General features: G+C 44.2%; 1 protein-coding gene and 1 long non-coding RNA gene across 2 annotated transcripts in view; both read right to left on the bottom strand.

Annotated features, from left to right (window-relative positions):
* The window catches only part of LOC115466436, a 34,264-nt gene extending 21,670 nt beyond the window's left edge, over positions 1 to 12,594 (bottom strand). The window contains exons 1-2 of the long non-coding RNA XR_003941553.1: positions 12,489 to 12,594; positions 7,418 to 7,420 (exon numbers count right to left, since the gene is read on the bottom strand). This is a non-coding gene — a long non-coding RNA (uncharacterized LOC115466436). The remainder of the gene's footprint in view (positions 1 to 7,417; positions 7,421 to 12,488) is intronic.
* Positions 1 to 23,576, bottom strand: part of LOC115466400 (oocyte zinc finger protein XlCOF22-like) — a 206,651-nt gene extending 183,075 nt beyond the window's left edge. Inside the window, exons 1-6 of the mRNA XM_030197601.1 lie at positions 23,396 to 23,576; positions 20,528 to 20,654; positions 16,744 to 16,857; positions 16,492 to 16,605; positions 13,757 to 13,917; positions 13,244 to 13,370 (exon numbers count right to left, since the gene is read on the bottom strand). Of these exons, the coding sequence (XP_030053461.1) occupies positions 13,244 to 13,370; positions 13,757 to 13,917; positions 16,492 to 16,605; positions 16,744 to 16,857; positions 20,528 to 20,654; positions 23,396 to 23,419 (667 nt within the window). The 5' untranslated portion in view covers positions 23,420 to 23,576. The remainder of the gene's footprint in view (positions 1 to 13,243; positions 13,371 to 13,756; positions 13,918 to 16,491; positions 16,606 to 16,743; positions 16,858 to 20,527; positions 20,655 to 23,395) is intronic.
* Positions 23,577 to 24,239: the final 663 nt, after the last annotated feature.

The following is a 24,239-nucleotide window of genomic DNA, read 5'->3' as shown; positions in this document are numbered from 1 at the left end:
AAAATTCTCGGAGTCACAATAGACCGAAACCTCACGCTAGAAAGCCAAGCGAAATCTGTCACAAAGAAAATGTTCCACTCAATGTGGAAACTCAAACGTATAAAACCTTTCTTCCCAAGGGAAATATTTCGCAACTTGGTACAATCAATGGTACTGAGCCACCTAGACTATTGTAATGGAATCTATGCGGGATGCAAAGAAATAATCATAAAGAAACTCCAAAACACCGCAGCCAGGCTTATATTTGGTAAAATGAGATTCGAAAGCGCCAAACCCCTAAGAGAAAAACTGCATTGGCTCCCAATCAAAGAACGTATTGCGTTCAAAATCTGCACTCTGGTTCATAAAATCATCTACGGCGAAGCCCCGGGATACATGTTAAACCTCATAGACCTACCAACTAGAAACACAAGATCAACACACTCATACTTAAACCTTCACCACCCAAGCTGCAAAGGACTCAAATACAAATCAACCTATGCATCCAGCTTCTCCTATATAAGCACACAAATTTGGAACGCACTACCAAACGTCGCGAAAACAACGTCTGACCTACCAAACTTCTGGAAATCACTAAAGACTATTTTCTTCAAAAAGGCATACCCTAACGATCCATAATATCACTCTGTATTTGTCATACTGGAAGGTGATCGCCTCACGGTACTATGTAAGCCACATTGAGCCTACAAATAGGTGGGAAAATGTGGGATACAAATAAATAAATAAATAGGGGCCAGCGGTTGCCAGAGTGTGTGTGGATTGCAACAAGTATCTATATGTGCGAGGGGTTGGCTCTCGGCTCTAAATTGCGGATCAGATGTACCCCTGGGGGAGGCTGGGCGCCCGGGGGCTCTAAAATTGAGTGGGGTACCTTGCGGATTTTCAGGTGATTGTAGACATCAAGAGGTGATGTAGCATTTTGTATAGTCTCTTGGAACGTTTCAGGTATTTCATCACCAATAAAGCGTTGCAAGATATTGTCGCAATTGAAACGTCATCGAGCAGCTATTGCATGCCTACAAGAAACCAAACTATCGGACGTTGAGCATTCGAAACTCAAACAACAATGGATGGAGAATTGTTATTTTTCATCTTCGGGTAACAAACGTAGTGGGGTAGCTATTTTGCTTAAAAAAAGACTACAATGTCAGTCAAAATTAGTGTATAAAGACAGTGAGGGTAGAATTGTTTTAATTCATATCAACTATCAAGGCCAGAAATTTTATATTTGTGCAGTATATGGCCCAAATGTCTATTCACCTTCTTTTTTTCAGTCCTTTGTGTCTCTGGGGCACAAATATTTAGACACCCCCTGGGTTTGGGCTGGGGACTTTAATCAGGTAATGGATCCTCTAATAGATCGATCGTCTCCAAGGGCCTGCCCCGGAGTGGGGAAAAGGGGAGGCCTCCCCCACTTATGCTCATCCCTACAGTTAGTGGATCCATGGCGTCTATTAAATCCTACTGTAAGAGACTATACACATCAGTCCAAAGTACATCAATCATGGTCCCAAATAGATTATATTTTGATATCACACTCTTGGTTCTTTCAGACACAACAAGCTATTATAGGACCGTTAGCAGTCTCTGATTATTCAACTATTTGGATAGATCTGGCGGTGGAGAGGAGAGATCAAAGGTCTTGTATTTGGAGATTTCCTTCCTATCTGAAACAGGATAGTAAATTTTTAGAACACTTACAATCTCGCTGGAAATTTTATGAAGAAACGAACACAGAATCATGCTCATCCCCTATTCTTTTCTGGGAAGCCTCTAATGTGGTACTACGGGGTGAAGTGATAGCCTACCTGAGTGCTAAGGCCAGACGTTTATCAACAGCTACAGTGAACCTTGAGAAAGACTATCGAAATGCCAAAAAAACATATATTCTGATCCCATCTACCAAAAATCGTGAAAATATGACTACTGCATTGGTTGCCCTGAATTCATTTATACATGAGAAAACCAAATTACGATTATTAGCACGCAGACACAATTTTCAACGATTTGGAAATAAATCTGGGAAGTTGTTAGCCCATGTGGCTCGCTCCTGGATGCCTCGTCAATTTATTCCTACAATTACTACTGAACAAAGGAGTAATATTTCAAGTCCAGAGGGAATAACGACTATTTTTCACTCATATTTCAAAAATCTGTTCATGGCAGAACAGCGAGAATCGTGTTCTCTAATATCAGATTATTTGGAGGATGCGGGCCTACCACGTCTTTCTCCTGTGATCCGAACTCAGTTGTCACAACCCATACGAGTTCCTGAAATTCAAAAAGTAATTAAATCTCTCCCACTAGGATCTGCGCCAGGTCCAGATGGTTTACAAATTTGTGGGTCCCTTTTAGCATATTATGACTCTGTGGTGGATCGGGGCTTTTTCTCATCGGAAGAAAATGAGGCCTTGGTTACGCTCATCCCTAAACCAGGTAAACCACGAGATAACGTGGAGTCCTACAGGCCAATTTCATTATTAAATGTAGATTTAAAAATCTTAGCACGAATTTTAGCTGATTGTTTAGCCCTTCACATCCCTGCGATGGTGGGAGACCATCAGGTAGGATTTGTCAGGGGACGACACTCTGTTTTAAGTGTTCGGAAGGTGCTTCTCTCCATTGCTCATTGTAAATCCACTAAGGAACAGCTTTTACTGATCAGTCTAGATGCGGAAAAAGCCTTTGACAAGGTTCACTGGGATCATTTATTTCATGTGTTATCTTATGTAGGGGTGGAAGGTTGGTTTTTCCAGGCTATAAAATCTTTATATACTGACCTGTGAGCCCATCTCTTAGTAAATGGGCACAAATCTCCTGCTTTTGCAGTTCAATGGGGTACGTGGCAGGGCTGTCCTCTTTCACCTCTCCTGTTTTTGATTTATTTAGAACCCTTGCTTCGTACAATACTTATGGATCCGGATATCCCTGGGGTTTCTCTACCGGGACAACCAGTAAAAATTCTTGCTTTTGCGGATGACATTTCTTACCCTTACTCAGCCGAATCAGTCCTTATCTCGACTGTTATCGGTTCTGGATGAGTTTAGGTTTTTTTCAGGTTTTTCTTTGAACTATCAAAAGTCAATAGCTCTACCAATTCAACCAGAAGTAAAAGCTCAGTGGGTTGGCTCCTTTCCCTTTCGCTGGGAACTCACCGCAGTTAAATATTTAGGTGTTTATATTCCTTCGGATTTAACACAACTTTCTAATATGAATTTGGAGGCCCTGAAAACTCATAAGCATCGCCATGCTGGGACAGACCAACGGTCCATCGAGCCCAGCACCCTGTCACCGACAGTGGCCAAAAGAACAAGCAATTTGTCCCGCCATTCTAGAAATACTGTATTCCCTCGTCCATTCAATAACATTCTATGGCTTTTTCCTCCAGGAAGCTGTCCAACCCTTTTTTGAAGTCCGCTAAGTTAACCACCTTAACCACCTTTTCCAGCAGCGAATCCCAGAGTTTAACTACGCGTTGAGTGAAAAAAGGTTTCCTCCGATTCGTTTTAAATTTACCACACTGCAGCTTCATCGCATGCCCCCTTGTCCTAGTATTTTTGGAAAGCGTAAACAGACGCTCCACATCGACCCGTTCCATTCCACTCATTATCTTACAGACCTCTATCATATCTCCCCTCAACCGCCTTTTCTCCAAGCTGAAGAGCCCCAGCCTCTTCAGCCTATCCTCATAGGGAAGCCATCCCATCCCCTGTATCATCTTTGTCGCCCTTCTCTGCACCTTTTCCAATTCCACTATGTCTTTTTTGAGGTGCGGTGACCAGAATTGAACACAATACTCGAGGTGCGGTCGCACCATGGAGCGACACAATGGCAGAATAATATCCTTATTTTTGTTTTCCATCCCTTAACTAATGATATCCAACATTCTATTTGCTTTCCTAGTCGCAGCAGCACATTCAGCAGAAGTTTTCAACGTATCATCAACGACGACACTTAGATCCCTTTCTCGGTCCGTGACTCCCAACGCTGAACCTTGCATGATGTAGTTATAGTTTGGGTTCCTCTTTCCCACATGCATCACTTTGCACTTGTTCACATTAAACGTCATCTGCCATTTATACGCCCAGTCTCCCAGTCTCGTAAAGTCCTCTTGTAGTTTTTCACAATCTTCCCGCGATTTGACTACTTTGAATAACTTTGTGTCATCTGCAAATTCGATTACCTCACTAGTTACCCCCATCTCTAGGTCATTTATGAGAATGTTAAAAAGCAGTAGTCCCAGCACCGATCTCTGAGGGACCCCGCTAACTACCCTTCTCCAGTGTGAATATTGACCTTTTAGTCCTACTCTCTGTTTCCTTTCAACCAGTTTTTAATCCACAGTAAGACACTACCTCTGATCCCATGTCCCTCTAATTTCCTCTGTAGCCTTTCATGAGGGACCTTATCAAACGCCTTCTGTAAATCTAGATACACAATATCAACCGACTCACCTTTGTTCACATGTTTGTTTACTCCTTCAAAGAAATGCAACAGATTGGTGAGTCAAGACTTCCCTTCACTAAATCCATGTTGACTTTGTCCCATTAGTCCATGCTTTTGAACGTGCTCTGTAATTTTGTTCTTGCTTATAGTCTCTACCATTTTGCCCGGCACCGACGTCAGACTCACCGGTCTATAATTTCCCGGGTCTCCTCTGGAACCTTTTTTAAATATCGGCGTTACATTGGCCACCCTCCAATCTTCCGGTACCACGCTCGATTTTAAGGATAAATTACAAATCAATAACAGTAGCTCTGCCAGCTCATTTTTTAGTTCTATCAGTACCCTAGGGTGAATACCATCCGGTCCAAGACATTTGCTACTCTTCAGTTTGCAGAACTGCTCCATTACGTCTTCCAGATTTACAGATATTTCAATAAGTTTTTCTGACTCTTCAGCTACGAATACCCTGTCCGGCACCGGTATCCCACCCAAATCTTCCTCGGTGAAGACCAAAGCAAAGAACTCCTTTAGTTTTTCTGCTATTTCTTTGTCTTCCTTGATCACCCTTTTACACCCCAGTCATCCAGCGGGACAACTGATTCTTTTGCCGGTTTCCTGCTTTTAATGTATCTAAAAAAATTTTTACTATCAGTTTTCGCCTCTAACACTATCTTTCTTTCAAAATCCCTCTTTGCCTTTCTTATCAGCGCTTTGCATCTGACTTGACATTCCTTATGCCGCTTCTTATTTTCCTCATTCAGTTCCTTCTTCCATTTTCTGAAGGATTCCTTTTTAGCTCCAATAGCCTCCTTTACCTCATTTTTTAACCACGCCGGCTGTCGTTTGGTTTTCCATCCTCCTTTTCTGATACGTGGAATATGTTTGGCCTGGGCCTCCAGGACAGTGTTTTTGAACAGCATCCACACCTGTTGTAGGTTTCTTACCCTCTCAGTCGTTCCTCTAAGTTTTTTTTTTTAACCGTTTTTCTCATTTTATCATAGCTTCCTTTTTTAAAGTTAAACGCTAACATATTTGACTTCCTATGTTTACCTTTTTGAAAGCAAATTTCAAAGGCGATCATGTTATGATCACTGTTGTCAAGCAGCCCCCGGACCGCTACCTCCCGTACCAGATCATGCACTCCACAAATTTTTCCTTCTCTTGTCGGCTCCTGTATCAGCCGCTTCATAAAGCTGTCCTTTATTTCATCGAGGAAGTTTACCTCCCTAGCGTGCCCTGATACTACATTAACCCAGTCTATATGGGGGTAATTAAAATCACCCATTATTATTGCGTTGCCTAATTTATTTGCCTCACTAATTTCCTTTAACATGACTGCGTCCGTCTGCTCATCCTGGTCGGGCGGACGGTAGTACACCCCTATCACTGTCCTTTTCCCCTTTACACATGGAATTTCGATCCACAATGATTCCAAGAGGTCTTTTGTTTCCTGCAGAATTTTCAATCTATTTGATTCAAGCCTCTCATTAACATACAATGCTACTACTCCCCCAATCCGGTCCACCCTATCACTACGATATAATTTGTACCCCGGTATGCCAGTGTCCCACTGGTCATCCTCCTTCCACCAGGTTTCAGAGATGCCTATTATGTCTATTTCTTCATTCAGTGCAATATATTCCAATTCTCCCATCTTATGTCTTAGGCTCCTAGCATTTGCATATAGACACGTCAAGCATAGGCGTAGTTTGCCTGTTTCATTTGGGGGGGCAAAGGATGGGCGGAGCATATTAGCATATTCATTTGCATATATACATATGCAAATGAATATGCTAATATGGAGGAAGGAATTGAAATTTACAGGCAAAATATCACAGATGCACATTTCAAAAAGCTGACATTTCAATTAATAAATTCTGAATAAAATACTTGTATCTACCTTTGTTGTCTGATCATTTAGTTTTTCTATTCGCTTTGGTCCTAATGTCTTCTGTTTTATGCAGTGTCTTCTTTCCAGTAGGCTTCCCTCTGCTCCCCACCCTCCGAGTCCCATCCATCTCTTGCTCCTTCCCTCTGCTCCCCACCCCTCCCAGTCCCATCCATCTTCTGTTCCTTCCCTCTGCTCACCATCCCTCCGTCCCATCCATCTTCTGCTCCTTCCCTCTGCTGTGCCTGACCTCTCCCAATCCCATCCATCTCCTGGTCCATCCCTCTGCTCCCCACCCCTCGCAGTCCCATCCATCTTTTGCTCCTTCCCTCTGCTCCCCACCCCTCCCAGTCCCAACCATCTCTTGCTCCTTCCCTCTGCTCCCCACCCCTCCCAGTCCCATCCATCTTCTGTTCCTTCCCTCTGCTCCCCACCCCTCCCAGTCCCATCCATCTTCTGTTCCTTCCCTCTGCTCACCATCCCTCCGTCCCATCCATCTTCTGCTCCTTCCCTCTGCTGTGCCTGACCTGTCCCAATCCCATCCATCTCCTGGTCCATCCCTCTGCACCCCACCCCTCCCAGTCCCATCCATCTTCCCTCTGCTCCCCACCCCTCCCAGTCCAATCCATCTCCTGATCCTTCCCTCTGCTCCCAACGCTCCCAGTCCCATCCATCTCCTGGTCCTTCCCTCTGCTCCCAACGCTCCCAGTCCCATCCATCTCTTGCTCCTTCCCTCTGCTCCCCACCTCTCCCAGTCCAATCCATCTCCTGGTCCTTCCCTCTGCTCCCAACGCTCCCAGTCCCATCCATCTCTTGCTCCTTCCCTCTGCTCCCCACCCCTCCCAGTCCCATCCATCTTCTGTTCCTTCCCTCTGCTCACCATCCCTCCGTCCCATCCATCTTCTGCTCCTTCCCTCTGCTGTGCCTGACCTGTCCCAATCCCATCCATCTCCTGGTCCATCCCTCTGCTCCCCACCCCTCCCAGTCCAATCCATCTCCTGGTCCTTCCCTCTGCTCCCAACGCTCCCAGTCCCATCCATCTCATGCTCCTTCCCTCTGCTCCCCACCCTTCCCAGTCCCAACCATCTCTTGCTCCTTCCCTCTGCTCCCCACCCCTCCCAGTCCCATCCATCTTCCATCTGCTGCCCCCCCCCCCCACCGCGATGTCCAAGATCGTGACTCCGTCTACCCCTCTCTCTTCCTCCCTCCCTCCCTCCGGTGCAGGCAGCAGTCTTTTCCAGTGTTCCTGGCAGCGGTAGCGATGTACACGCTGCCTTCGGTCTGCCCCGGAAGCCTTCTCTTCAAGTTCCTGTTCCCACCTATGCGGGAACAGGAACTTGAAGAGAAGGCTTCGGGGCAGAGCCGAAGGCAGCGTGTACAACGCTACCGCTGCCAGGAACGCTGGAAAAGACTGCTGCCTTCGCTGGAGGGAGGGAGGAAGAGAGAGGGGTAGACGGACACGCTCCTCTCCGTCCACTTGACTTCCCTGCCCTCTCTGTCTTCGTCCAGCCCGAAAGGAAATGACGTCAGAGGAAGGCGGGACGCAGACAAAGAGGGCAGGGAAGCCAAGCGGACGGAGAGGAGCGCATGCCTGCTTGTGTTTTTTTTTTTTTTAAACTACTGGCGCGGCGGCGCCTCGTGGTCATTTGGGGGGGCATTGCCCCCCCTCACCCCCCCAGTCTACGCCCATGACGTCAAGCTAGACTTGTTATTCCTTATCACATCATGTTGATTACTTGACAGTACTATTTTACTATCTTTTGTCTAGTTTTTATTATTTTTATTTAAGGACATTGAATCTACTACAGTATCTTTTGCAACCTCACTAACAAGAAACCCTGTCTTCCCTGTTTGGGTGATATCTTTGCAAGATACCTTATTCCGAACCATACGTTTTTGTGCGACTGTCGGCCTTTCCCCTGTTCCTAGTTTAAAAGCTGCTCTATCTCTTTTTTAAATGATGATGCCAGCAGCCTGGTCCCATCCCGGTTACGATGGAGCCCATCCTTTCGGAATAGGTTCCCCCTTCCCCAGAATGTTGCCCAGTTCCTGACAAAACGAAAACCCTCCTCCTCCTTGCACCATTGTCTCATCCAAGCATTAAAACTCTGGAGCTCTGCCTGTCTCTTGGGCCCTGCGCGTGGAACGGGTAGTATTTCAGAAAACGCCACCCTAAAGGATCTGGATTTGAGCTTTCTTCCTAAGAGCCTAAATTTGGCTTCCAGAACCTCTCTCCCACATTTTCCTACGTCATTGGTACCCACATGTACCAAGACAGCCGGCTCCTCCCCAGCACTATCTAAAATCCCGTCTAGGTGATGCATGAGGTCTGCCACCTTTGCACCAGGCAGGCAAGTCACCAGGCGATCTTCCCGTCTACCAGCCACCCAGCTATCTCTATATCTAATGATCGAATCATCAACTACAACAGCTGTCCTATCCTTTCCCTTCCGGGCAGTAACTGGAGACATATCCTCGGTGCGAGAGGATAGTAAATCCCCTGGTGTGCAGGTCCTGGCTACAGGAGTACTTCCAACTTCACCTTCTGGGAGACCTCCCTCCTCCAAGGCAACACAGAGACTACCTGACCGGAGGTGGGACTTCTCTGCAACATCCCTGTAGGTCTTGTCTATGTATTTCTCTATCTCCCTCATTTCTACCAAGTCTGCTACTCTAGCCTCGAGAGAACAAACACACTCTCTGAGGTCTAGGAGCTCTTTGCATCGAGCACACAGATATGACATCACACCAACCGGGAGATACTCATACATGTGGCACTTGGTGCAAAAGACTGGGTAGCACCCCTTTCGCTGCTGGACTGCTGACTCCATCTTAGTGTTTTCAAGTTTTTCAATCTTGTAGGAGTTGCTACAGTATTAAGAATGTTAGTCTGATATAAAGAGTCTTTTAGTTCATATAGGGTATTGTATGATCCAGATAGAAGGGGTTTTACGGGGATGGCAGGGACTACCTCTATCCTTATTGGGATGAATTGCGTTGTATAACATTTAGGGTGAGATTTATTCCTCCCAGTGCAGTGAATCAGCCACCACTATCTAGGGATGAATGAATCCCATCCAAGGCTGCTTCTGGTATATTTACCTCATATTATGCAGACTCCTAAATTACCATAGCTGTGCACTTTACTCTGAGCAGGTCAGGAGAGAACAAACAAGCCAAATACAACAGATATATGAGACATCAGCTCGTAGGCTTATTTAAAACAGATATGCTAATACAATACTCACCAAATAGTTTCTATCATATCAATTAGTACAGCAATCAAAGCAGTTTCTCATACAGGGAGTAGACAGACAGCGAATCAAACTGATATCACAGATCTTGACTTCTCCAAGGACTATGCAAGTAACATGTACAATCAATTGGTTATGGAAATATAATACCCCAGCTACACATGGGTGTTTTCTGGGCCTCAGTCTTTAATGTTTTGTTTTACTATTCAAAGTCAATTAGTAGATATGAAAGACTCAAAGTTACATATGATAAAGCAATTGGATTACTTGACAATTCAGTTACAGATCATTGGTTTCTCATAGAGAGCGGGCAACCTGGCTGTCTCTCTGGCTTGAAGTAGGAAGTACACTCACTTTTATATGTCCATTCAGGATACGGGTAATATGACAGTAAGCACACCTGATTGGATCTATGTTAATGTCATAGTTAACACTGATTGGCTATGGTAATGAGTAGCTTCAAATCTTGTAAACATGTTTACATCTTTAGATTCAACTGTTATTGCATCTCTTTACCACAAGTTTCAGCAAGCCCCCTGCACCTGGCCCACTGACGTCCACCATTTACGTATATCTAACCGCTCCTTCTCTTTCGGCCTGTCCACCTGATATTGCACCCTGTATACCAACTCTTTTCCAGCAACTGTCAATCTGTCACAAACAATCTATTTGTCAATCTGCTTGTTATCTTTGAGTTAGACAGGCTTTTGGATTTTTAATCTGGCCTGTATATTATTTCAGGCCTGTATATTCCTTGACCTATCTTTCTCAAAGACATGCAGCATCCATTTTCTACATTCCTAAATGGATCTATATATTTCAAACAATTCCCCTTATATTAGGTTATAAAGATGAGAGGTGGCTGCAAAAGCAATTGACAAACTTTATTTGGCAAGGGAAAAGAGCGCGTGCCCCCCTCTCTAGAGTCATGTTACCAAGTATTAAAGGGGAACTGGGACTTCTAAATTTACGTCTTTTCTCTGTAGCAAGTTATGCTCGTCACCTCTCCAATTGGTTTCGATCAACCCAGTTTTTTTCATGCACTCCGACAGAGATTTCGTACTTGAAACCGTTACATTTTTCTTATTGGCTCCATGCTCCGACGGGGGGGGCTCCCTCATTGGGACATATCGCGGTACTTTTTCGCCCTTTGCGCCGGGCTTCGAGATGGATGTGCAAATTTTATTCTATAAATCCCAAAATATCTCCATTACTTCCTATTCAAGGGAACTTAGCTTTCTCCGCGGGAGATTCTTCGCTGATTTTTCATAAGTGGTCCTCAAAAGGGATACGTTATCTCTTTCATGTGATTACAGAGCGGGGAGCCATAAAACCCTTTGTAAATCTGTGTGAAGAATTTGGTTTGGATGAGTCGGATGTATTTGCTTATTTTCAACTTCGTCACTATGTAAAATCTTTGGATTCTCAAGCACTATCATTAGAAGTATGGGAGCGTTTAAAGGATATGCTAGACCTTGAAGCTCAGCAACGCACTCCATTGAAATACTTTCACTCTAACTTAAGAGATTTGATTGTAAAATATGATTTCTCCAAAGAAACGCAGAAATGGAATCTAGAGTTGGGCTTGAAGCTTCGACCAGAACAATTGGAGGCATGTTTGTTATCAATCTATTATTTAACAGAAAATGCGAACTGGTGGGAACTCCATTACAAGTTTGTGATGCGGCTACACATCTCACCGCATACAGCTTTCCGGGCTACACTACGAGACAATAGTTTGTGCCCACGTTGCTCTAATGATGGAGCCCATTTGGGACATATGTTCTGGTCTTCTGCTTTGACTATGACTTTCTGGATAGATCTGTCTTGCCATGTTTCAAAACTTTGGAAAATCACCTGGCGCCCATCGCCCACTCAATTATTTGACATTTTTCATATATTGGGACCTATACCATGAGGTATACAGGCCTTTCTAAAAAGGTCTATGCTGATGGCAAGAAAGGTGATCCTTCAGCTGTGGCTTGATTCTAATGGACCTACATTATCACATTGGCGTTCCTCTATGATACAGCTTTGCTCTCTAGAACGGTCAGGAATTCTGATTCAGCTTCTAAAAGGAGAACTATTTTGTGCAACTTGGGCTCCTTTTTGGGACTCACTTACTCCAATGACACGCAGCAAGATTCTGAACTCCTAATTGGACACAGTATCAAGGATAGGCCAAGGCATGGTAGGGGAGGGTTGGGAGGTTCAGTGGTACGGGGGAAGGTTTTCTTGGGGGGAACAAAACACATATATATGTAACTACAGTTTGAATTTGTAATTCTGGATATTACTTGTTTTGCAAGACTTTGTCTAGTATGTTCATCATATATCCTTTAATTGTTTAATAAACAGGAATTATAAAAAAAAACAGAGAAAGAACAATTGTTTATTGACTCTGCTTGTCTGGACTGATAAAGAATCCTGGTGGTTTGTGTGTTGGGTCTGTGAGTGCTTTCTGGGAACTGTGAGATCACTGGGAGTGTGGCTAGTGTAAAGCAGAAGCAGGTGCAGGCAGACCTGAGCTGTGCTGGGCATAAAATGGCCGCAGGGAAACCCCAGGCGGGTGGCTAGGTGTTTCGTGAAAGGTATCCTGTTTGCTGTTCTAGGCATTGGTCACATTCAAGGATGTTGCTGCTTATTTCTTGGAAGTGGAGTGGGACAGTCTGGGGGAACGGCAGAAGGAGCTGTACAAGAAGGTCATTAGGGAGATGTATGACATGCTCATGTCACGAGGATGACTGTAGCAGGACTAACACTCGGTCATTATTGGGGGTAGCAGTTCAATATGTAAAAAATGTCCACTTGTTCTTAATTTTTTCTGTTAGGAGATGCTGTCAGTTATTTTGTTTGATGTTAACAACCTATCTCCCATTAAATCTAAAACATTTACTTACTGTTGGTGGAGTCATTTGGGGTTTTCTTCCTCTCCCACTCAGATTGTTGAGTGAAATATTTCTCATCTTCCTTTTCAATCTTGAATATAACATCAGGATTAACGATTGAATAACCTTTTGATAAGAAGTAGGAAACTTACATTGAAATTGTATTTGTAGAATCTCTCAGGAAGTTCCATCTGCTTCATGTTTTGATGGAGCAGTGTGTGAAGTGTGCATGGAGGTGTGTGTATATGTGTATGTACAGATATCTTGGGTTTTGTGTATCTGTCTGACAAAGCTTGGAGAGAAGAGGCAGCAGTGGCCCGACCCTTGAATAAGATTATATCGTAGAGGTTTTCTGGTACAGAGAATTCTCTTCATTTCCCTCCTAGGTGGAGGCATTGCAGGTGCCAATCTTCCGGTACCATTTTAGAGGGGTTACATGTTGTACAATACAGTTAACTAATGTGTAACTAATATGTCACAACCTTATGCAGAAGTCTCAGAAATCTCTTCTGTGTCAAATATTTTGTATAGGAATGGGAGAGAGATTCCAGCTGGTGTTGTGTGAAGTCTCTAGTTTAAGGTCTACATCTTATCTTACAACAGAGAGCAGCAACTTTTGCAGATCCTGCAGCAATATAGTCTTTTACAGGCTCCTATTGAATATGGGTTGGCATCGGAAGCCAGGATCTAAATTTCAGGTGCCCATGGTATCTAGTTCCTGTGATTTTTATGAGCTTGTGTGGTAGATGACAGAGAAACATATTTACCTCGTGACATGAGGATGTCATGAATCTCCTTGATGACCTTCTTGTACAGTTCCTTCTGCCATTCTCCCAGAAGGTCCCAGTCCACTTCCACGAAATAAGCAGAGACATCCTTGAATGTGACCAAGGCCTAGAACAGCAAACAGGACACCCTACATCAAAGTTTCGTTATTTTTTCATTTCATTGTATTAAATATACACCTATCAACATACTTCTAGATAGTTTACAACAAACATATGAAATAGTTCACATTAAAAAAAACAACAGAAACAGAAAATCATTCAACATAAAATTGGAAAGCGGAAGAAAATAGTCAAGGGGGAGAATAAGAGAAAAAGAAGAAATGAAAGGTAAAAAAAAAAAAAAAAAGACAGAACTGACAATGGAAGGAGAAAAGTAAAAATAAGAGAAATAGAAGAAACACATTATCTACACAACAAGAGTTAGAAGTCAGAGGATGTGATTATAACACCTCATTCTCACTATCCCTGGTCCAGAGGAAAAGTTTGTTTCACCTCATGAATAGCTTTAATCGAAGCTTCATCACATTCTTCATGCAGTTCCTCACATGTGCCTGTTGAGGTCAGATTTCCTGTTTTCTCAGATCCCTGAGGCTCAATCCTGAATCCTTCTTGCTCAAATCGGATTAAAATGTCAGGCTTGACATTGTGAGAGTCTAATAAAAGAAAAAGATAGCACAATTAGTTAAAAAAAAGTTACCACAGAGCTCTATAAGTGCTGTTTTGACAGGCACCTCTACAGAACCAAAAAAAGAGAAGGGTACTGCTGTACTGATCATCATCAGAAATGTATTCTAGAAATACCTGATATTTTCATACTATGGTGAGCAACTCCTTTCTCAACAGCCACAAACAGCTCTGTTGTAGATATTGCTACTGCATAAATATTAGGAAAATATCTGTCATCGGAGGTTTCTTTTCTAGAACAGACTATTCTTCATCTAGTTTCTGTACATTAGAAATCAGATTCTGCTGGACACCCCAGTGGTGGGTTGAGATCTCATTGCAGCTTCTTGGGACCCTGGACAAGTCACTTAACCCTCCACTGCTTCAGTCACTTAACCCTCCATTGCAACTAATACTTAGATTGTGAGCTCATTCGGGACAGAAAGTTCCTGTACCAGTATCTGTGTCTGTAAACCAGATAGAGGGGCATTTTCGATATGACGTCTAGGTCCAGTTTTGGGCGTTTTGCAAAATATGTACAAAATCTGACTAGAAGAGATCATTTTCAAAAAAGAAAAACATCTATCTTTTGTTTCGATAATACTATTTTGAACAAGGTTTTGTGATTTGGACATTTTGTTTTCTAGTCAAGTTAAAAAAAAAGTATCCAAATGAAAAACGTAGAAAATCAAGCCATTGGGATGCAGGAGGGGCCAACACTTTTAACAGACTGGTCCCCCAGACATCCCAGGAAATAAATGGGGCACCCTAGGGGGGCACTGCAGTGGACTTCAAAAACATCTCACCGTTGCTCCTTTATTTTGTCTGCTGAGTCCCCCAAAACCCACTACCCCCAACTGTACAACATTATAATAGCTCTTATGGGTGAAGAGGGCACTTATATGTGGGTACAGTGAGTTTCAGGGCTCACAGTTTCCCCTACAAATGTGGCAGGTAGAGGGAGATAGGAGCCAGAGTCCCCCACTCCATGGTGCACTGCACTGACCACGCCACTACTCCAGGGACCTGCCTGCTGCTCTGATAGACCTGGCTCTAACATCTGAGGCTGTCATAGAGGTTGCTAAATCATATTTGTATTCACGTTTGTAGGGGGTGAGAGGGGGGTCACCCCTGATTCCCTCCAGTGGTGATCTGGTCATTTAGGGCATCCTTTTGTGCCTTACTCGTTATAAAAACAAGTCTAGCTCAAAATGTCTTAGTTTTAGTCCTGGATGGTTTTGTTTTGTTCAGTTATGACTGTAATATGTCCAAGTTTTAGGAACGCCCAAATACCACCCTAAACACGCCCCCTTGTGTTAAGAACGCACTTCTGATGGACTTCATAGAAAAATGTCTAAAAATTGATTTTGAAACTATTGATTGCTGCTTTTAGACATTTTTCTCTTTCGAAAATGAGATCCGTGGAGGGGCATAATCGAACGAAAACGTCTATCTCCATGGGCGTTTATCTCCGAGAACAGGTCCGTGAAGGGGCGGACCGAACCGTATTTTGGGAAAAAATAGATGTCCATGTTTTATTCGACAATTTGTGAGCTGGGCGTTTTTGTTTTTCAGCGATAATGGAAAATGAAAGCGCACAGCTCAAAAACGAATAAATCCAAGGCATTTGTTCGTGGGAGGGGCCAGGAGTCGTAGTGCACTGGTCCCCCTCACATGCCAGGACACCAACCGGGCACCCTAGGGGGCACTTTTACAAAAACAAAAAAAAAGGTAAAAGAGCTCCCAGGTTCATAGCACCCTTCCCTTGGGTGTTGAGCCCCCAAATCCCCCTCAAAACCCACCACCCACAAGTCTACACCATTACTATAGCCCTAAGGGGTGAAGGGGGGCACCTACATGTGGGTACAGTGGGTTTGGGGGGCGGTGTGGAGGGCTCCCATTTACCAGCACAAGTGTAACAGGTGTGGGGGGGATGGGCCTGGGTCTACCTGCCTGACGTCCACTGCACCCCCTAATAACTGCTCCAGTGACCTGCATACTGCTGCCAGGGAGGTGGGTATGACGTTTGAGGGTGAACATAAAAAGTTGTGAAACGGCATATTTTTGTGGTGGGAGGGGGTTTGTGACCACTGGGGGAGTCAGGGGAGGTCATCCCCGACTCCCTCCAGTGGTCATCTGGTCATTTAGGGCACTTTTTGGGGCCCTATTCGTGGAAAAACAGGGTCCAGGAAAAGTGCCCTAAATTCTCGCTAAAAACGCATATTTATTTTCCATTATCGGCGAAAGGCGCCTATCTCTGATCGGCCGATAACCACGCCCCAGTTCCGCCTTCACCACGCCCCCATCAACTTTGTCCGCATCCGCGACGGAGTGCAGTTGAAAACGTCCAAATTCGGCTTTTGATTATACCACTTTATTCGTTTTTGTGAGATAAACGTCTATCTCCCGATTTGGGTCGCAATATAGGCGTTTTTCTTTTTCAATTATAAGCTGGATAGTCACCTAAGGGACCATTTGCAGTATATCAAGTGCTGAAAATAAATAAACATAAATAAAAATTGGAAAACTACTAAATCACTATGAGGCAGATATTCAGCTCTTACTTGTTACAGGAGGCTGAGTCTGTTCAGACATCTCTGATTTAGGAGGATCCATCAAGGGGAGATCTTCCTCTTGTTTAACACTGAGTGAGATCACAGACGTTACAACTGGAAGGTCTGTTAAGAGAAAATATATTAGAAGGAGTCATCAAAGATACAATAATACTAAATTAGGGAATGGACTTTAAGTCTCTAAATGCCTGGAGACTTTGATCTGAAAATTCAGAGCCCTTCAAATCCAAAACATCTACTTACACTTCATGAGATCATCTGGGTTTTCTTCCCCCTCCCACTCAAAATGTTGAGTGAAATATTTCTCATCTTCCTTTTTAATCTTGACTATAACATCAGGATTAACAATTGAATAACCTGTAAGTAAGCAGGAAAATAGCATTTAAATTTGTATGTAGAAGCCCTGGGGAGGTTCCATCTGTTTCCTGTTGTGAACAAGCAGTGCATGAAAGTGTGTGTGTATACATACAGGTTCTGTATATGGAGCCCAAAAAATGATGCTGATAAAAATTGGAGCTAAACGTTCTTCTATAAACAGTTCTCAGAGTTAGGCGCTGTTGACTGAATAGTGTTTTGCACCGGGATCTTCGACCAATGTTGGGTGCAAGGATTTACACCCACTGAAACCTGGTTTATATTCTTACACAGAAGTTGTACTTCTCAGCAAGAAGGGTCAAAATGTTGTCATACAGAAAAGGGAGACAGACTGCAGCTGGTCTTGTATGAAGCCTCCAGTTTAAGGTGTCATAATATACATTCCATACAAATCCGAACTGACTGAAATCACCAACGAAATCAAACTCAGCTTAAGCATCATGGAGTCAACAAAGAAAAAACACATTGTCTCATCCTCTCATCCCAACACAGCGCTGACAACCCCACAACTATCAATATCCCAGACTACACCCTTCCTATCTCAGACAGCCTGAAAATCCTCGGCGTTACAATAGACCGTAACTTAACGCTAGAGAGCCAAGTTGCATCCACAACAAAGAAAATGTTCCACTCAATGTGGAAACTCAAACACTTGAAACAATTCTTCCCGTGGGAAACATTTCGCAACCTGATACAATCAATGGTACTAAGCCACTTAGACTACTGCAATGGAATTTATGCGGGATGCAAGGAACAGACCTTAAAGAAGCTTCAGACCGCTCAGAACACGGCAGCTAGGCTTATATTTGGAAAAACACGATATGAAAGCGCAAAGCCCCTCCGCGAAAAACTACACTGGCTCCCAATAAAAGAACGCATTGCCTTCAAAATCTGCACCCTGGCTCACAAAATTACGCCTCTGGAGGAAATCTCGCACCCATTCAGATTTCCTTCACTACAAATTCATGCTATCCTCCTTCCAGTCCTCACTATTCCTTGCCAAACAGGACTATTACACCCAATTGACTAATTCTCTCAGCTCTAACCCTCGTCGTCTCTTCGCCACCCTTAACTCCCTCCTCAAAGTGCCCTCCGCTCCCACCCCCCCTCACTCTCTCCTCAATCACTGGCTGACTACTTCCACGACAAGGTGCAAAAGATCAACCTTGAGTTCACTACCAAGCCACCTCCTCCTCTTCACCCTTCAACCCTCTCCCTCAACCAACCAACCCAGACCTCCTTCTCCTCCTTTCCTGATATCTCCGAGGAGGAAACCGCCCGCCTTCTTTCCTCCTCAAAATGCACCACTTGTTCCTCTGATCCCATCCCCACCAACTTACTTAACACCATCTCTCCTACTATCACCCCCTCAACCTCTCTCTCTCCACTGCAACTATCCCTGACACCTTCAAGCATGCCGTAGTCACGCCACTCCTCAAAAAACCATCACTAGACCCTACCTGTCTCTCCAACTACCGCCCCATCTCCCTCCTACCCTTCCTCTCCAAGATACTTGAGCGCGCAGTCCACAGCCGCTGCCTTGATTTTCTCTCCTCTCATGCCATCCTCGATCTGCTTCAATCCGGTTTTCGCCCTCTTCACTCGACAGAAACAGCACTCTCTAAAGTCTGTAATGACCTGTTCCTTGCCAAATCCAGAGGCCACTACTCCATCCTCATCCTCCTGGATCTATCCGCCACTTTTGACACTGTCAATCATGACTTACTTCTTGCCACACTGTCCTCATTTGGGTTCCAGGGCTCTGTCCTCTCCTGGTTCTCCTCCTATCTCTCCCACCGCACCTTCAAAGTTCACTCTCATGAATCTTCCTCCACCCCCATCCCCTTATCTGTTGGTGTTCCCCAGGGATCGGTCCTTGGACCCCTTCTCTTCTCAATCTACACCCTCTTCCCTGGGCTCCCTGATCTCATCTCATGGTTTCCAGTATCATCTCTATGCTGATGACACCCAACTGTATCTCTCCACACCAGACATCACCGCGGAGACCCAGGCAAAGGTATCGGCCTGCTTATCCGACATTGCTGCCTGGATGTCCAACCGCCACCTGAAACTGAACATGTCCAAGACCGAGCTTATCGTCTTTCCACCAAAACCCACTTCTCCTCTTCATCCGCTCTTGATCTCAGTTGATAACACCCTTATCCTCCCCATCTCATCTGTCCGCAACCTCGGAGTCATCTTCAACTCCTCCCTCTCCTTCTCTGCACATATCCAACAAACAGCCAAGACCTGTCGCTTCTTCCTCTTTAACATCAGCAAGATTCACCCTTTCCTCTCTGAGCATACCACCCGAACTCTCATCCACGCTCTCATCACCTCTCGCCTTGACTACTAAAACCTACTCCTCACTGGCCTCCCACTTAACCATCTATCCCCCCTTCAATCAGTTCAGAACTCTGCTGCACGCCTTATGTTCCGCTTGAACCGATATACTCATATCACCCCTCTCCTCAGGTCACTTCACTGGCTTCCGATCAGATACCGCATTCAATTCAAGCTTCTCCTTCTTACCTACAAATGCACTCAGTCTGCTGCCCCTCACTATCTTTCTACCCTCATCTCCCCTTACGTTCCCGCCCGTAACCTCCATTCACAGGATAAATCCCTCCTCTCAGTACCCTTCTCCACCACCGCCAACTCCAGGCTCCGCTCATTCTGCCTCGCCTCACCCTATGCTTGGAACAACCTTCCTGAACCCTTACGCCAAGCCCCCTCCCTGCCCGTCTTCAAGTCTTTGCTTAGAGCCCACCTCTTCAATGCTGCGTTCGGCACCTAACCCTTACCGTTCAGTGAATCCAGACTGCCCCAATTTGACTGCCCCTATCGGACCGACCGTTCACTTGTCTATTAGATTGTAAGCTCTTTGAGCAGGGACTGTCTCTCTTTGTTAAATTGTACAGCGCTGCGTAACCCTAGTAGCGCTCTAGAAATGTTAAGTAGTAGTAGTAGTAGTACCTACGGTGAAGCCCCAGGATACATGACAGCCTGACAGCCCTGATCGACCTACCAACTAGAAACACATCCGAATCAACATGAACATACCTAAATCTGCACTACCCAAGCTGCAAAGGACTCAAATACAAATCAATGTACGCATCCAGCTTTTGCTACATAAGCACACAATTATGCAACACATTACCAAAAGCCTTGAAAACGATGTATGGCCACCTAAACTTCCGGAAATTACTAAAAACTAATCTATTCAAAAAGGCATACCCTGCCGATCCAACCTAAAAGCCTGATCTCTGCGACACAACAAAACTAAAGTACGTAATGGACATAACTCAACCCTTCCGTTGTACAATACCCTAATTGTGGCTGTGCCACATGATCTTTATCCTACCACAACATCACTTTATATTTGTTCTCACCGGAAACCGGCAAACGCCTCTCCAGTACTATATAAGCCACATTAAGCCTATAATATGTGGGAAAATGTGGGATACAAATGTAACAAATAAACAAATAATAAATAAATAAGGTAAACATTTTAGATTTTCCAACAGAAGTCAGGTCTCAATTGTAGGTGCCCACGGGATCTGGTACCTGGGATTTTTGCAGCTCTGATAAAATAACAGCACCCATTCCATTAATGTGCCTGTGTGGCAGATGATAAAAAAGACATATTTACCTCGTGATGTGAGGATGTCATGAATCTCCTTGATGACCTTCTTGTACAGCTCCTTCTGCCTTTCTCCCAGAAGGTCCCAGTCCGCTTCCAAGAAATAAGCAGAGACATCCTTGAATGTGACCAATGCCTAGAACAGCAGACAGGACACAGTCAACCAGTTTCATTATCATTATCATGTTTAAGTAATAGACTTTGTTATGTGATCTTTGAACAGATTTGTTAGAAACACTAGAAATATCTCATGTTGGCTGAGAGAAAGAATAGTGATGGCAGAGTTGGGGGAACAACTAGTTCTTTACGCCATTAATACAGTAATCAAACTTATATTCTTGCTGATACCACTATTTTAATAACCAACTAAAGGAGGAAAAGCCTCAGAATATTTTATGCAAAGATAAAATAGGCCATGGGAGGATCTGAAACTCTCTTTCCAGCATGGCTCGTTTTCAGAGTTTCTTTGTCTGCAAAGTACTTTTATAGGCCTGTGGTGAGAATCCACATCTCCTCTACCCCGGACCAATCACAGGTGCTGCATATGTGCTGAAGACTTGTAATTGGTTCCTTCATATGTGCTGGAGGCTTGCAATTGGTGTCCTTGCCACACCTCTTCTCAGTAAATTACATTTGTAAAAGTTATATCAGGCAGTTGACTTGCCCCATCAGAGTCTGTGACCAGCCAGAAATTCCTGCATGTGGCTATCAGTAAAGAAAGATGGGGGATGGGAAGCGATGCTGCATACCTGAAGTAGAACATTGTAGCTAAAAATGTATAGACAATTTGATCTACACAGCTTTTGTGATTTTTTTACAGTCACAGCAGATTTATTACTACTATTAATCATTTCTATAGTGCTACTAGACGTACGCAGTGCTGTACACATTACATACAGATGCTTTCTCTGTCCCTAGAGGGCTCATAATCTAAGTTTTCTGTACCTGCATGCACTTTTTGGTCCCTGAAGCAGAGTTGTGAAACGTGTCGGACCAAGCTGGGAAGCATTTCACAGTCAAAAGTTGAATCACTATTGTTTAAGATAAGTTTTGATTTGTGTAAAGCCCCGCCCCGAGACTCTCGGCTTAAAGAAGTGGGTCCCAGAATACCTGATGTTAGGTTAGTAATCAAACCGAGTTGTTAGGACCACACTGCCGAGAGCAGAGGGAAGGTGCACATTTAAACTCAAATTCCACTCTCACACTTGACGTATGAGGGGAAAAGTTGAATCAATTTCAGTTTTCTTATTTTTCTTTACTATGTAAAATCAGACACCAGTGTTCATAAATTATTTTTATTGTCCCTTAACACAAGTAGGTAAGTATCTTTTTCTGTAAATTCAACCTTTGATAAGTTTTTTAACAATATTTTTTTTCAAATGTTTAACCCTAAGTTTTCAATATGTGCATAGTTATTTACTGAAATGTGAATTTGCTTCCTTGACAGAATTACTACAACTTTCCCAAAACAAGAACAACTATTAGGTAAGTACACTTTTCTAAACAGTGAAACATATAAACTTTCTTTCTGATTTAATTCTTTTTTTTTTACTATAAGAATTTGATTCTTTCCATATTTTGTGTGTTCGCAGGACCTGCTTTAAGATGACCAGCGAAAGTGCAGGTGAGTATATCAACTTATTGATCTTTTTCATGCAGTTACTTAACTGAAGCAGAATATATTGTTTTCCAGACGACAACTGCAGTGCAAGATTCTTTCTTGCGTGGGGGCCCGAAGATTTCTCAGGACGAGATCCACAGCACTCTTCCTTTTCCTAGCAGTCTTCCTCCTAAACCTCTCTTAATTAAATTAAATATGGGAGATGGTCTGTCACCATCTCTCTCGGCCCCGCCCTCGCGCCTCTGATAGGTCCGCCACCCTCGACGTCATCACGTTTTACCGTGAGGGCAGGGCCGAGAGAGATGGTGACAGACTGACGAATCTGACGAACCCAATGACTCCGTGGCTTCACTGAAGTGAAGGGTTCGTAAGGTTCGTCAGATTCGTCAGTCTGTCCCCATCTCTCTCGGCCCCGCCCTCGCGCCTCTAATAGGTCCACCGCCCTCGACGTCATCACGTTTTGACGCGAGGGCGGGGCCAAGAGAGATGGTGACAGACTGACGAACCTTACGAACCCTTCACTTCAGTGAAGCCACGGAGTCAGCTTCAGAACGTTGGAGAATAGTGGTATTAGCAAGAATATAATCTTGATGTTTGAGTGCCACTAACCTCTTCTACATATAACTGTTTGCCAATAATTTCTAAGTATCTGAAACACAGGGGGAATGGAGAAAAGAGAAAGTACTGTGGGTCATGTATAGATCTCCGACTCTGAGGAACTGGACCAAGACCTGGAAGACTCATAAAAGGTGGTACTGAAGGGAGAAGCATTGACAGGAGACTAACCTGCTGGACCTGGATTGCACTATCCTGTCTGCAGGTCAAGAAAACCAACAGAAGTTTTACATCACACATTCCCGACCACATAAATGCATAATTGTGGACCCCAATCCCGAACCTATGCCTATCAACGGGGCCAAGTATAAGTAAATAGATAACACTCCTGCTCTCCTGATATTCTCATGAATCCTTGTGGTTTGCCCCCCCCCCCCCCCCCCCCCCCAACTATGAATTTTTCATACCTCCAACAACCACTAAGTCACTGCTTCAGTCCACAACAAAGAGAAAGCTGGAAGAGCTGCACTTTGATCTTTTGCTTAGCTAAGCAGTATATTAAATGTTTGTAAACTAGACCCGCTGCTTCACTCAACACAAATAAGGAGAGAGAAGAGAAAGCTGGAAAAGCTGCACAAAAATATTTTCCTTTTAGTGCTGGAACCCTGCTGTGTGCAAGAGGAGAGAGAATCATTTCTTACCTGATCAGAAACCAGGGCAGACATTTCCCTGCTGTTTCCCCTCTGAATTCTGGAGCTGGGATGGATTCAGGTTGGAGATTTCCCTTTTCCTGGAAAGATGAATAAAACAGGAGGAGGCTGAGCTGATTCCAGGTCTCAGATAAATTCCCTCTGCAGATCTGAGACTGGGTCTTGCAGAGATTTCCAGACCCCAGAGACACAAAGTTTCTGCTTTTGTTCTGAGTCTTTCCCAGGCTTTGCACCTAGAGAGATAAAAAGAAAGCAGCAGAGCATGCGCAAAGCCCTTCACCCCTCCCCCTGATGAGGTCATTCTGGGATTTCCCACCTCCTTAAGGTGGATCCAGTGAGTCCTGCAAAGGAAGAACAGATTAAGGAAGGACTGCATCTCCGGCCTTGCAGGTCTTGAAACCTCAATCTTTCTGAAAATTCTGGCTGTCTCACTATATATTATTACATTTATTTCTTGTTAGTTGCACAATTCCTGAGCACCTGCTAAGCTCCCAGGTCAGGTACCCAAACCTGGGACACAAAGAAAGTTCTGTTCTATTGAACTGGGCTTGATCCCTGTAGGCCATAGGGTTTTATGCTGCTCCTTATTACTTCTCTCTCAGCCCCAGAGGGAAGAACCTTCACTCACACTCCACAGAAGGCTCATTACTCCAGTGATCGTAATAACTCAACAACTTTTACTGAAATGCTGCAACAGGCAGATATGCAAAGTGGATCTTATTCACTTATCAGCAGTCTGTTATTGGTAGAGGTCTTACGAACTTAAGCTGATATACATACACCTCCCTTCCTGTCCCCTCTGGCATGGCTATGGGCATGCAATGGGCAGTTGTGG

Source organism: Microcaecilia unicolor, chromosome 3 (genome assembly GCF_901765095.1).
Source record: "Microcaecilia unicolor chromosome 3, aMicUni1.1, whole genome shotgun sequence".
NCBI lineage: Eukaryota > Metazoa > Chordata > Amphibia > Gymnophiona > Siphonopidae > Microcaecilia > Microcaecilia unicolor.
Note: the sequence above shows the minus strand (reverse complement) of the source record. Positions and strands in the feature narration are given on the sequence as shown.